Source organism: Clytia hemisphaerica, unplaced genomic scaffold (assembly GCF_902728285.1).
Source record: "Clytia hemisphaerica strain Z4C2 unplaced genomic scaffold, Clytia hemisphaerica genome assembly, whole genome shotgun sequence".
NCBI classification, from domain to species: Eukaryota; Metazoa; Cnidaria; class Hydrozoa; order Leptothecata; family Clytiidae; genus Clytia; species Clytia hemisphaerica.
In genome coordinates this window covers 164116-178131 of record NW_027104020.1, presented here as the reverse complement: position 1 = coordinate 178131, position 14016 = coordinate 164116, and the positions used below count along the sequence as shown (strand labels likewise).

Below are 14016 nucleotides of genomic sequence, written 5' to 3'. Positions count from 1 at the left end.
TTTCAAAATTTTTGGCTGGTAATCAATTTGGCGGATTTTACAAATCTCCCAAATTTAGTACGCCAAAATTAATATAATACACTTGAGGCAGCCATTGAAAAATTGTTCTGTTCGCGTCACAGCATTTGTTAAAAATACATACATGCGGGCTGGCGAACGGGTGGTCGGTCAGTAATTGGAAAGATTTCCAGGTTTTTAAAATCGTGTCAGAAAGCCAATTTCTTCTTCTGACAGGGGGTGGGTGTTGTATCTGTTGTGTTCTTGCAAAGTATAGCTAAAATAACGCTGTTCTTCCTCCCTGTAGTTTGAATCTAATTTACCTTATTACATGAAAAAAAATATGGAAGTATTTAACAGCCTTGAAATTAACACGCAAAAAATTAACACAAATTTTATTTGCTTTTTCAAGGACACCACGGCTGGTTTTAATTAAGGGGGTTTTTATTAACACCAAATTTTTCAATTCGTGTTAAATACTTCCATATTTATTTTCATGTAATAAGGTATTTGTTTTGTTTATGTGTTTGTCTGTTCAGCGGAGAAGAGCTAGAGAAAAAAGCTATATGCTAAAAGCACAATTTAATTTTTCCAGATATTTTACAGCTCTCCGTCCGCATCAGAAAATCAGCAGAAAATATGCTGCGACGGGTGACGCAAACAGAACTATTTTTCGACGTCAACCTAAGCAGCAGCAGAAAGATCAAAATAACGTTCCTGCAGTTTCAAATTTTATTCATCATTGCTTATGTGTTCGTTTGTTCTGCAGAGAAAAGACAATACGTCAAAAGAACAATTTGCTTTTTCCATATTTTTTCCTGCTCCTCCAGACAAAAAAAATCAGTGGAAAATATTATAATGATGTCGCTCGGGTAACACAAACAGAACAATTTTTTTGGATGAAGGACCAGAATTCCTTAGCGAATTGCTTCTATGTCTTTTCTATTGTAAACTGTTCATAATAGAAATCCATCTCTGTACCCTGGAGTATTCTGTTTTTATAAGAAAGATGAAGCTGAATGAAGCAGACAAAGTATTCATGCAGTACGTCTGCACATTTTTTGCTACGATGTTCCTGCTTTTCATCAAAATAATATTTGCAGAAGATACCTATAAAAGCTTCCTTGTTAATTAAATCTAATTTTATCAGCGTCTGTTATGAATTTGAGAACCTTTTATGATCCCTCTTTAAAGATTTCGGATGTAAATATAATTTGGACTTTGTCAGTTTTAGATTATTAGGCTGCTGGCATCCACTAACGGATTCGTGCTCCTTATAGAGGATGCTTAATAAGAAATATTTCCTTTCTCCAGAGATTTGCCGCCTTTAGCCGATATACGGCCAAAGACACTTTTAGCTGGCTAGTGTCTACAAATATAACATTACGTAATGTTTAAATTTTCTGTGAGGCACTAAATCATAGATTGGAAAATATATTTGGATCTCGAAAAAAAAGTAGGTGGAAGGATGTTTGCTTCTTTTTCTTCCTCCTTTCTCGTTTGATGTGGAGATTTTGTAAAAGATTAGAAATTAAATTTATTGAATTTAAGTGCCCTGATGTATCTTTTGTGTGCACCAACAAAATTTTGCTTCAGAAAACTACATATTGATGCTTGAATTTGAACTTGTATGAGGTTGTATGAGTGTATAATTCTTTACCACACTGTACACTGGATTCGTTGATCACTTTGGCTCCAGATAATTATTTTGTCAGTTCTACAGATATTGTTGCAGATTATTTCAAGGTATTTTTGTTATGTATATACAGTACATTTTGGGGGTTATGTTGAATATTTATGAAATTACTTTTGTATGGTTCTACAAAAGGGAGTGTTGTTATTCCCTTGTTAAATGTTGAAACAAACGAACTTTTCTCCAGCTTTGGCATTCACTTTTCGATACTGTGTGGCCTTTGTGTTTATCTTCAATTCTTTTGTTTTGAAGAGATTGGAGTGTTTTTTGGTTGTTTTCTTTCACTTTTTTGTTGATATTTGTATTTTTGAGTTTCGACCAAAGAGCTGAAGGAAAAGTTTTGATAAATTTACAGACCAGATATCTTATAAAAGCGAAAGTCAAAAATAAATTTACAGACTGTTTTTTATCTTTCTTTCTGTTTTCTTTTTCTGGTCTGGGATTCGAATTTCGAATGTAAACATTCTATTGAAAACGTTCAAAATGATCGTTTTTGCGCGCACATCAATGTCAATCAAATTATTAACTCGCCAAGATTCTGTAAAGTACATCGAATTAAAAAAAACCAAACCGGGAAGCGGTTGGTAGATCATTAAGCAGACCTATACTACCTGGGGTTTTGTAGAGGTCTACGATTCTGACCACAAGATTATGGGATTTCGAGTATGGGCCGATTTGACTTTCGTTTTCAGTGGTTTCATTTTCGATTTCAAGACAACGTCTTAGCGAAAGGACGAAACACATGCCTGCGTGTAGATTTGTCTGTAAACAAACCCGATATCTACGGCTAATTTCAAAATAAACGTGAGATACACTCTGGTACAGAGTACGCGTAGATATATGGAGCTTCTATTGTTGGACCTACCCCGGTGGAGGTCCTATAAATTAACCTTTGTCCGTTCGTCCGTTCGTTCGTTCGTTTGTTATTAGCTTTCCTCATGATTGGCTCGTTAGTTTTTTCTGATTTTTTGCACAAAGATGCATAACTATAAACCCTCGAATGTGACGGAGCCCGATTTTCAAAAAAAAAATTTTTGGGCAAATTTGGGCAAAAAAACGGCAAAAAACGGGTTTTTTGGACATTGTGAAATTGGTCTTCTTTTTTCTATTTTTTTGCATGAAAGTGGGTTCTATCTGTAAAAGATGGCTTAAGCAGATTTTTGCAAAAAATTTTGTTGGCTCAAAAACGCTGTTTATCTAAAGAATCACTATTAATAAGCATACATCAATTTTCTTAGTCAAATTACTCAATTTTTTTTTATGAGATAGATGTTTTTTATTGCTCATGAGGGCTTACTTTTGAAGAATATGTGTGTTTAGACATGACCTTGGTTGCTTGGCGTGTTTTATAGAAAAAACTGGCCAAATTCGATATTTTTACAAGCACATTATCATTACTTAGGTATTAGCTTTTCTCGAGATTGGCTCTTCATTCTTTACGATTTTTGAACAAAGATGCATAACTATAAACCCTCGAATGTGGCGGAGCTCAAATTTTTGGAGAAAAAATTTTGGGTAAATTTCAGCTAAAAAAACGGCTAAAAAAAGGGTTTTTTGGACTTGTTATTTTCTGACTTTTTGCATGAAAGTAGGAAAGGATGGCTCAGCAGACTTTTGTAAAAAAGATTTTTCAAAAACGCATATTATTTATAGAATCACTATTAATAAGCATACAGCAATGTTCTTAAAATTACTGAATTTTTTGATGAGATATGTTTTTTTGCTTTCGAAGTCTTGAATATGAAAGAATATTTCAAGAGCATGAAATTTGGTTTCTAACGTGTTTTTTTATAAGAACAAACGACGAATTTATAGATCGTCACTATTTGTGTTCTGAATGATTGTTTAATGATCACGCTTATGTAGATATAGCCTGGGAATCCATGCTATGATTTCTTCTTTGATAAACTGATGGCGAAATGTATAGCATGGTATAGGCTGAGAGTTTGAATTTCTCAGATCCTAATAACGGTTGAAAACATAGCCAATCAAATTTTGTTATTCTTTTACTGGTCACACTTTCTTAGAGAAAGCGCAACTTCCGAAATTTGGTTTTTGTCTTAGTAAGTGAGGACAGCGCTAAATTCAAATTTCCCACTGTAAAAAATGTGAGTCCAATATTGGACTCACAGCTCGAACCCGTCTTGTGTACATCAAATTATTAAAAAACACACGACGGGTCTCCTGTCTAATGTAGATATCAATTATATATGTGTTAAATGCATAACCAGGTAGGTCCATAAAAGTATCACTTGTTTATTATTCTATGCTTTGCTTAGTCATAGACTTGCTGCAATGAATGGAGAAGATGAGATGACATCAACAACATCACGTGACCTAGATGATGACGAAGACAATAGTGATATTTGCAGTCTTCCAGAATGTGATTCTGATCTTCTTGGTTAGTTTATTTTTCAGTTTATTTTTCCTAAATCAGTTTTTTGTTACTCAAGGGATCAAATGAATGCTATTTTTTTTGCACCATTTTCTACATAAATTCGAAACATTTTTTGAACCCTTTGTAAAGTATTTTCTCGATGAGATTGATCCACATGTCCACTGATCTTATAAGATTTCGGCATGAATTAGAAGCATTCTTTTGAAGCCTTTGTAAAGTATTTTCTTAGATATTGAATAAATCCCTTCATTGTTAGAGGTGAACCCTGACGCACCACACATTGAGCCCCAAAAGAATGAATCTGAGCAGTCTGAAGGAGGGGAAAGAACCAGCATTGAAGGACTGTCTTTTTTGAAAGTCAGTGCTGATGACCTAGACCAATCCATAGTCAAAGATTTAAGCCAAGGAAGTATACAGGACTTGATCAACGAGAAGGTAGATGTCATTCTGGTCGATCAAGTGAATGAAGAAGCCATCTCCAACGATTCAACGAAGAAGAGAGTAATGAAAAACGATGAAGGAGGAGGAGGAACGGAAAGAGAGAAAGAAGCCTCGAAGGAAAGAGTGAGCACACTCAAAGAGGAGACACCACCAGCCGCCAAGAAAGCTTGTTTGAATGAGAGAGGAAGTACCCCTTTCATTTTGATGCAAGAAATGTTACGTGGTGAAACTGATCTCAAACTACCACCAGGTGATTTTATTTCTTCAAATTGCCCAATTAAAAGGTTTTGTACAAATATTTTTCACAAAAGTTTGCAAGCCTTTTTTTGTACGAAATAGTACGAAATTGATATTAACTCGCATATGCACCGATAGAGTTAGTTGATTTTGGTTCCGTTTCTTTAGGGAACATTTGAATTTCAGAGGGAGAACCATGGTGAGGTGGAATATACCTACCATTTAACAATGTGGCTGTTTATAGTCTTTTTCTAACTTTTTCTAACGGCTATCATTATTGATCAAATCAAACAAATCATTTTCAAGGAATTGAATAATCTAAACAACCTTTTGTCATCAGAAACAAGGCGTTAGGGAATGTTTTGATTTGACAAATTTACGTTTTGAAGTCTATTTATTGGTGGGACTATGTTTGATTGATTTTAAGTGGGATCTCTAAATATGCTGGGAACTCATTTTTAGTGGGACTTTAACCCACTTGCACACTTTGAATCTCGAATACGTCAATTCGATTGGTTCTTTGTCGTTTTATTTAAATTAGTATTATAACATTAACCCATAATTCACAAGGTCCATTAATCAATCTTATTTGTTCTTTATTTAACAAAGATACGGAGGGAATGCTGTTAACAAAATAAAGTTTGTATTGATTTCTAGATCCAAAGCAATGGAGTGTCGAGGAAGTTTCGAAATTCATGGAATGGTTGGTCAGTCAGCTTCGTGTAAGCAAACCAACCACGCCGTACCAAAAATTCCACATTGATGGAAAATTATTGTATAAAATTCGTAAAAGAAGTCTTCAGCGTTTCTTTACCGATAGTGCGGTTGACATCCTTTGGATACACGTTGAAGCCCTCAAGTTTGGTATATATATTTCCATTGTATGAATTCACTACATTATGAGGACTAAAAATTGAATGTTTTTTTCGGGTACATAACAAAGCAAAGGTGGATTTTGTTCAGACAGCCTATTTATTTGTGTGTCACCACTTTTTGGAATGTTTCAAGTTGCTCCACAAAATTTCTTTCGCGGATTTTTGTTTTATTGCTGGGTGTACATTTTTTTTCAAGCATTGCACTTGTAAGCATAGGCTCAGATATGGGGAAAATTAAGCATATGGCAAGCATTACTTGAGCCTACGAAAATATGTTTTTTCCTGATTTTGGGTTTTTTTTGTCTGGAATTTTAAGGCTTTTCAGTATTTCCCTAAATTTTTGCTTTGGATATAAGCATCCCTCAAGCATTTTTTCAGCCTTATTAAGCTTTCGACCTAAGCATCTCTGAGCCTGTTTTCGGATTTTTATATGCTTATTAAAAAAACATGTATATTGAAACCATCTTTTGTTTTGGAGACGAAAATATTTTGAAAGCAAGTTCACCTTTATTATTACTTTACCAGTGCAACCAATTCACCCATCTTTAATTTCAGCATCTGTTACAGAGTTAAACAGCCAAGGAAACATATCAACTAATTCTATCGATAAAACGAATTCCGCCACAAGCAGTACGTATGTTAATGTTTTCCCCTTACCTCGTTTTCTCTTTTGCATTGACCAACTAAGTTTTAAATTTCGGTCTGTTTTGAATTTTTCGTGCTTTCTCGGTCTAACTCCCTCGGTTAAACTCCCAAAATTAGAACTCACAAAATCTAGATACTAAAAATTTATCCAAGGAAAGATCGGTTGAAGGATTTGGTGAAAACTGTTTTCGGCGAGCCTAGATATTCGAAATGTTTCACTTTTGGCCAGAACTCATTTAGACATGTGGGTGATTTAAAAAAATATGCATAGATTTAGCCCAGCTTTAACCCACCAATACCACGGTTGACTTCTGCTGAGAAAAGTGTAGATTTTAGCCAAATGTTTGTTTGCGCTGTGATTCTTTGGATTATTTTTTCAGGAGGCCTATTCCCTTTTAAGGAAGGCCTATGCTCTTCTTCTTCTTTAGCCAAATTATATCAGTGAGTGGCTTCATACAATGTGTTGGTTCTGAGAGAGGTCTGAAAAATCTATGACGTTGTGCAATTATAAATAACCTGTGTATGATTTGTGTAATCCTCAGAAGAGTTGCTATTAGGGCATAAAGTCAGAAATGACCTGACAAAAGTTTTTTGACTGTCTTCTGAAATTTTTAAACGAAGAAACGATGTAAAAATTACTGCTTTCAGGATAATTTTTCAAGAAACACGGAATTTTTTTTTTGTTTCAAATGCCAAAATGTCTTTTGAATCAGAAAATAGGGCCAAATTCCAGTTCAAAATCGAATTTTGAATGCAAATTTAGACCTGCAAATCCCTTTTTAAACACACACGCACTAGTTATTTTGTATGTTTTCTGGTGATAGAATTTCAAAAAGAACCTCAATTTGAGGTGCTCATCAACTTTCCCTTTGAGGTTTTTTCTACTCTTGGGCAAAAATTGCTTCAGTAAAAACAAAAATAACTTTTATTTTTAGGAACAAAGATCTCCACAGATGGTTATTGTAAGTTTCCTTTGTTCTTTTATTTATATAACACCCTGTTTTGTTCGTCTTTTATCTTTAGAGTCTTTAAATTGTAATTTAATTTTTGTAAGCTATTTACAGTGATTTAACACGCTTTAGAAATTGTTTCTCATAGTTTAGGGGTTGAAGCAAGCTCGTTGATTTTTATTGGTTGAGCATTAGGTTGACGTTGCTCTTACCCTTTCCCCCATTTTTGTGTTTTCTTTTTTTCTTTGATTGATCATATGAAAATCAAGTGAAAAATTTATGAGAAAGAAGAAAAACCACAACGCTTTCATTCATAACACGTTTGGAAGTTTTCTTTTTTAAGTAAATGTTTTTAAAGTTTATCAGAGATTTTTCAACGATTTATCTCCTTTACGCCAAAATAGTCGATTTATGTCCATAGATATAAAACCCGAAGGGCTAGATGTCGCACTTTAAGCCATCACAGGCAAAAAAAGTGAATATCGCAAAAAATATTGCTGCTAATTGTTTTCGAAACCCGCGAAGCTTCTGATTGGGCAAGCGCTGAAATTCTATTGTAATGTCACGTGACTTTCGGCACACTTTTCAGCACTCCATCTAGCCCTTCGGGCTTTATAAATCCATGTTTATGCCCCTTAAAATCAAGTGGTCAAGAGCTATGGCCAAAAGTCTTGGACTTTGTCTAGAATTTCGACCTGTTATTTTGACGTGTATGCCGGGTGACCCACGAAAAAGTATTATGGGTTGATGACAAATGTGCCCGTAATTTTACGACATTAATTTTTCATTGTGATGATGAAGTGCAAAATTTGGTGTAGGGTATAATTCAAATTCTGTTTAGTGGTTCAAAATGATTTTAAGGTATTAAATTAACGCTAAACAATAGAGAATAGCTCGTTTTTTAATGTTTGTGTAATTTTTATGACGCGATTAATGATCGAAGCTAATTTATAACCATATAGATATAACAGAATCATTCAATGAATTAGCCGTTTTCGTAACTGAGAAACTACAGTTGCGTAATAATATTTATTTTATAGCAAGTCTTCACTTGTGGCAAGGCCATCAAAGCGCAACCAATACACCTTTTCGACCGTAGCCGCCAATTGCCGCGCGGGCATTTTTTTGTCCGCTTTATCCCACTAAAACCGTCCCAGTCCTTTTTTTGCACCTATAGACAATAGAAAAATGTGTCAAAAAAAGGATTGGATCGAGTTTAGTGGGATAATCAAATAATTAAGTGGCACGCGCCTGACCGCGCGACTACGGTCGAAAAGGTGTATTTGCGACCGTTATTCATTGATTGATTGTAGAAGTGCTTATATTTACCCATCGAAATTTTATAGAGAGTTAACTCGGCTCTGGCCACGAGCTGTATATAGTGGAAACTTTACCTCAACTCCAACCTCTATAACTCGAATGTCTCTAACTACTTGTCTTCTCAAGTTAAGAGTGCGTTATAAACCTTACTCCACGCTCCCCGTCCGCGGGTTCGAAAGAAGTTTTCCATACAACCGAATAATGTTTTGTTATGAGAAACTTTTTTCAATAAAAACTGCACTCTGTGGAGCACCTACTATGAAACTTTCATCTATCATTTTTAGCATCACCGGGCAGTGGGCAAATACAACTGTGGCAATTCTTATTGGAGCTGTTAACAGAGAAAAACATGAAAGACATAATTATGTGGGTGGGCGAAGAAGGTGCTTTCAAATTGGTTGACCCTGAACGAGTTGCTCAGTTATGGGGTGAACGCAAAAACAAACCCTCCATGAACTACGAAAAATTGAGTCGAGCCTTGAGGTATTACTACGATGGCGACTTGATACACAAAGTGTGTGGTAAGCGCTTCGTTTATCAGTTTGTTTGTGATCTGAAGATGTTGTTGGGGTACAGTGCTGCAGAACTTAGTCAATTGGTGAGCGAGAGCAGCGATGATTGAAACTTATCTATACTTACATTACAGTATAGACACGACGATTGTTGTGAACGCTTATCTTTTAGAGACTAAAGAATATTTCTTAACCCTTTAAGTACCACGGTCATTTTTTTAAGTTAAAAAAAAATCGCTAGTTCGAACTTTAAAGGCTTATATCTCCGGATCTAGAAGGAGTTAGAAGCTCGTTGGATAGCGTTGGATAGTCTCCTCTTTCTTTTAAGCGCCTTCGGTGCCGCCCGCTGCGCGGACCTGACTGAATGTTAGAAAGGTGCCGAGTGTTAAAACTTCAAACTAATTCGTTGGAGGACAGAATCAAGTTAACCAGGGCCAAATTTGGAGGTTCTTGGATCACTCGTTGACCAAAAATGGTCAAAAAAACTGTCAAAATCATAAAAAAGTGGATTTTTGTCAAATTTTGCATTTTTTTGACTTTTAAGGTTAAAATCTCGGTGAAAAGACTCACTTTTGATTTTCTTTTGCTTGTCCAATCCGATTCCTACGAGTTAGACAAAAAAATGACGATTTCTAACTCAAACTGGGCATTACAGGAGGGCTTCGCCCTCCTACATAGCCCATGTCTGATATATACGACATTGGCACTCAAAGGGTTGATTTCAACATCTTTATTTTTATATACTTATTTTCATACCATTTTATACTCAATTTTATATTAAATTTTTATAGATTTTTAGTCAAACCATTTTCATTTATTGTATAGTCAAAACAATTTACATATAACTAAATCTATTTATTTTGTTAAATAAAATATTAATATAAAATTACTTTATTAAAAACAAAAAGATAGCAAAATTTATCAAAATATTAGAAAAAAGAATTGTTCATTTGTTAAGAAAAAAGTGGCTTTAATTGTTGATAGATGGTAGATGTTCATTGTTGTCATTCTCTTCATCTGATTTATCATCTTTGTCTTGCATTGAGGTGCTCTTCTTCTTGGGTTTGGTCTTTCGAACGATAGCTTCATACCAATCCTTGGGATATTTTGCGATATTATCCATGTATCGTTGGTTAGCTTTCCATTCTTCCTCCTAAATTCATAAAACTTAAATGTTTTTTATCCAGAAAATCCAACAATTTCCAAAATCTATTTTTATCTGAGGCTTACTTTAGGCGTACCAACTTTCGCGATTTTCGCGAATTTTGACCTTTTTCGCGAAAGTAAATGTCTTTGAAAATTCTTAACAGGGCAATTCACGAAAGTTTATCGTGAAAAATTCTCAAAAATTGGAAATCAATAATAAATATCGTAATTAATATTAAATTTTCGGCATATTTAATGCCTTTTTAAAATTGAGGAGCAACCGTTTTTATCGGATTATCGGATAATATTCACTTTTAAGGAAATTTTCATACAAATTCTTATTTTTATCCAACGATTCGCGAAAGTTTATGCTCGCGAAAAACATTTTTTCCTCAAATTCGCGATTTTTCGACCTCGCGAAAGTTTGTACGCCTAAAGTAGCAGCCTTTTTCATGAGAAAACTTTTAAAGGTACCTTGAGTGTATACAACTTCACGGTAACTAAATTTCCGCGAATCGCGAAAATATTTCCGTTCATTGTCTCTGCCCCAACAGAGTTTAAAATCAGGAATCATTTTAAATTACGGAGATCAGCTGTAATTTCATTGTGAGTTTTTTTTCAATCACAGGGCAATTTAAGGGCAGCCTATTTAAATAAGCATATCCTCGACAATCTAATCTAATTGGATCAGTTCCATCGGGAGAAAGAAAATTAATTATTTTTGAATTGATGAATGTAACAGACCCTCAAATCTTGTTCTGTTTGTGAGCATCTATTTCACATAAACCAAAATAAATGAAACGCGAGACGTGAGAAATCCATTTAAAATTTTATCCAATCATCACATATCTCTTACATGCATTTCGAAATAATCGAGACGCGTTAGTTGATCCTCATTACTTTTTAGACGATAACAGTTACTTACCCAATGTAAATGGTTCAAATGTGGTTCTTTCGATGTTATTCTTTTCAATATAGCCTGTAACAGAAAAGGAGAAAATGTTTCATTCAAAACGTTTTTAAAAAAAATTCTGTTCATTTTCAAAAGAAAATGGCCCTTCGTATAAATTGTAACATTAGTGATAATAATTTTACTCAAAAAAAACAGTTTTTCCTGTTAATCAAAAAGAGAAAAACAACAGCTAGTTAGACTTTTGAAGATAAAAGGCTTCTAACGCTACCTGATTTTCGTGTGTTACTCGAAGAAGTTCACGCTGACGTTTGGTTTTATTCAAACTTTTGTGTTCGTAGTAGTTGCGATTATCTACACGCCCTTTGGTTCTCATGATATGTGACATTTTCTCCAATAAAATTCGATTGTCTCTTTCCACAGTTGCTAAGTTTTCTCCCTCAATCTAGAATTCGAACGGCAATTTGTTGCATATACACAGGCCCCTCCATAAGAGTATAAAGATGATTTCCAAAAAGTCCAGTCTATAAAACATACTGTAATAATCCAAACGGAGTACTGCTCATCTAAATTATGATAAAGGTTTAAACGTAAGTTACCTGCATTTTTTTAAGTTTCAAGTGTAGATGCAAATATGTACAGGGGGCATGGTTATCGATCACTGCGCTTGCCTGACGAACCTGAAAATGAAGAAAGCAATTAACCATTATTTTATTCGCTGAAGTTAATAAGGTATTCGAAAATTTTAGTCTTTTTCGCGAAAATTCTAGCCCTCTGAAGCGTTACGGAGCAACAAAAATAACGATTAATAAACTTCAGCAGAAAACCTATTGCGTTTTACATTTTTAAGCACTGGTGATGCTTAAAGAAATATCAAAAGTTGAAAAGAAAACACATGCCAACGTCTTACCTTTTTCCGATGTGTATCATATCTTGTCATATCCCATCTCTGCTTTAAAAGTTTATTGTTGGCAGGAGTTATCGATTGGTAAGCACGATGCATTCTACCTACTTTTACAAAAGAAATTAAAATCCCATAAAAGTTAGAAAAACCCAAAAAGGCCCCTGCGCACTCGAGATATGTCCTCGCGCTGTAATTTGAGAAGAACAAATGGCCGACTTTTTTTGTTTTTGTTCTCTGCCATTATCAAACGTTACTATGGTGACGTTAGATTTAGCCTCTATCGCGGAGCAGGCGCTACAAAAGAAGCGCAGTCTAGTAACTTCCGAAAACGAAAGTGAAAGTTTAGCCGGATGAAGCCTACTCAAATTTCAAAAAAGGTCAAGCAGGTATATAAGTTGAACCTCGTGATTGACACATTTCTACTATTCACCTTAAAGTATAAGTGAGTATGATCTGTTCTTATTGTATTCATAATCTTCTGCTTTGCTATTTTGTGTCTAGTCTAGAGTCTGTGAGATTTTGCAACCCAATAGCAATCAATAGTCGTTTTGGCGAACGCGCGCGACAGGCTTTGAAAGGCTTTGAATAACTTGACCATGGGACTTGTTGATATCTGACCTGTATTTTCATTTACTTTAAATCTCTTTGACAACAAATTTGTTTTGATAACTCCACCAAGTTTATCAATCATACTTTCTGTCATATAACATGCCAGAGATCCGATCAATCGAACTTGTGTCGAACCAATCAAACAATTCAAACTAAGCGAACCCAATCAAACGATTTAAAAATTCAATTAAAAAAATTAATCGAACCTATATCGAACACTCACAATTTTTTAAGCAATAGCAGTTCGATCAGTTCGGTCAGTAAAAAGTTCGATTAGTTCCATGATATTAAATCATCATATCTTCCCTCGCTTGCAAAAACTTTGTCCTGGCGTGACTCTTCAATATTAGATCATCATCAGTGTGAAAAGATTTTTCAAAAATATTCATTCAATCAAAAGATATCAAACAAAGTTTATTGCTGGTTGATCGACAAAAGGCTGTTTTTTTGTTGTTTTTTACTACTTTATAGTGTTTATAGAGTCAACCAGCAATAAACTTTGTTTGATATCTTTTGATTGAATTAATATTTTTGAAAAATTTTTTGACAGTGATAATGATCTAAGATTGATGAATCACTCCTGTGAAAATGGTAACTATGCCACATTTCTACAAGAAATCAATTTTTTTCTTCTTCATTTTTCATTTTCATTTTCCTTTTTTTTCTCAAATTTTTTACTTCATAATATTCCACTCACGATTATCTTTTTAAGGAGCACAAAATCGCAACTGATTCGAATTCTATCAAAAGTTACAGCTATTTTTTTCTCCAGCTGCAAATTATTTTGAGACAGATTTTAGGCCAAGCCTAATTGATGGTTTGGTTCTTGTCCTCCAACCGACTCTATATATTTGAGAAAAGATGTTTCATTTTGAGTAAAAAAATCGGCTCTTTTTTTATAAGCAAAATCCACTTCGCGCATGGAAACGAAATATTAAATAAGCGAGTGGCAAAAATGTCTTTGTGTAGCCTATACTTAAAAACAAATATTAAGCACCTAAAAGCAGTCGCAGCTGTATTCCTTGTAAGAACACGAGGTGAACGCCTCAATCTGCAAGTGTAGAAGTGATTTTGTGATCGTTGGTGTGTGGCCTTTGTGGATCCGGGCGGCTTCAGGCTATTTCTTTATATTCACGGTCTTAGGATGTTTAAACAATTGTGAAGGGCTCATTGTCTTGAGATCAGGTTTTTTTGCCAAACCAAGGTTTTCAATGGTGGGGGCTGGGGATTTGGGGATTCATAAACAAATCTTTAATCAAAGTTTTTATGAGTTTAAATGCCTCTACTAAGAACTCCAGCATTGGAATAATGGATAACCTATGCAGAGGTTAGTAAAAGTGTGTTCTAAATAGACCCTTTGTAGGACAAAATTAGTTTTT

At 34.6% G+C, this 14016-nt stretch overlaps 2 protein-coding genes across 2 annotated transcripts; one reads left to right on the top strand and one right to left on the bottom strand.

The window, feature by feature from the left end:
* Positions 1 to 3969: 3969 nt before the first annotated feature.
* LOC136811436 (GA-binding protein alpha chain-like) lies at positions 3970 to 9643 on the top strand (the record flags this gene model as incomplete). Its single annotated transcript, XM_067068039.1, is given in 6 exon segments — positions 3970 to 4091; positions 4345 to 4779; positions 5424 to 5630; positions 6197 to 6271; positions 7222 to 7248; positions 8841 to 9643. Coding segments are annotated over 6 exon segments (1188 nt in total). The 3' UTR covers positions 9179 to 9643.
* Positions 9644 to 9902: 259 nt separating this feature from the next.
* LOC136811437 (sperm axonemal maintenance protein CFAP97D1-like) lies at positions 9903 to 12249 on the bottom strand. Its single transcript, XM_067068040.1, has 5 exons — positions 12035 to 12249; positions 11724 to 11804; positions 11396 to 11569; positions 11140 to 11193; positions 9903 to 10221 (listed from the first exon to the last, which is right to left on the bottom strand). Exons 1-5 carry the CDS (start codon positions 12125 to 12127, stop codon positions 10039 to 10041), a joined length of 585 nt encoding a protein of 194 aa, XP_066924141.1. The 5' UTR covers positions 12128 to 12249; the 3' UTR covers positions 9903 to 10038.
* Between the last annotated feature and the right edge of the window lie 1767 nt (positions 12250 to 14016).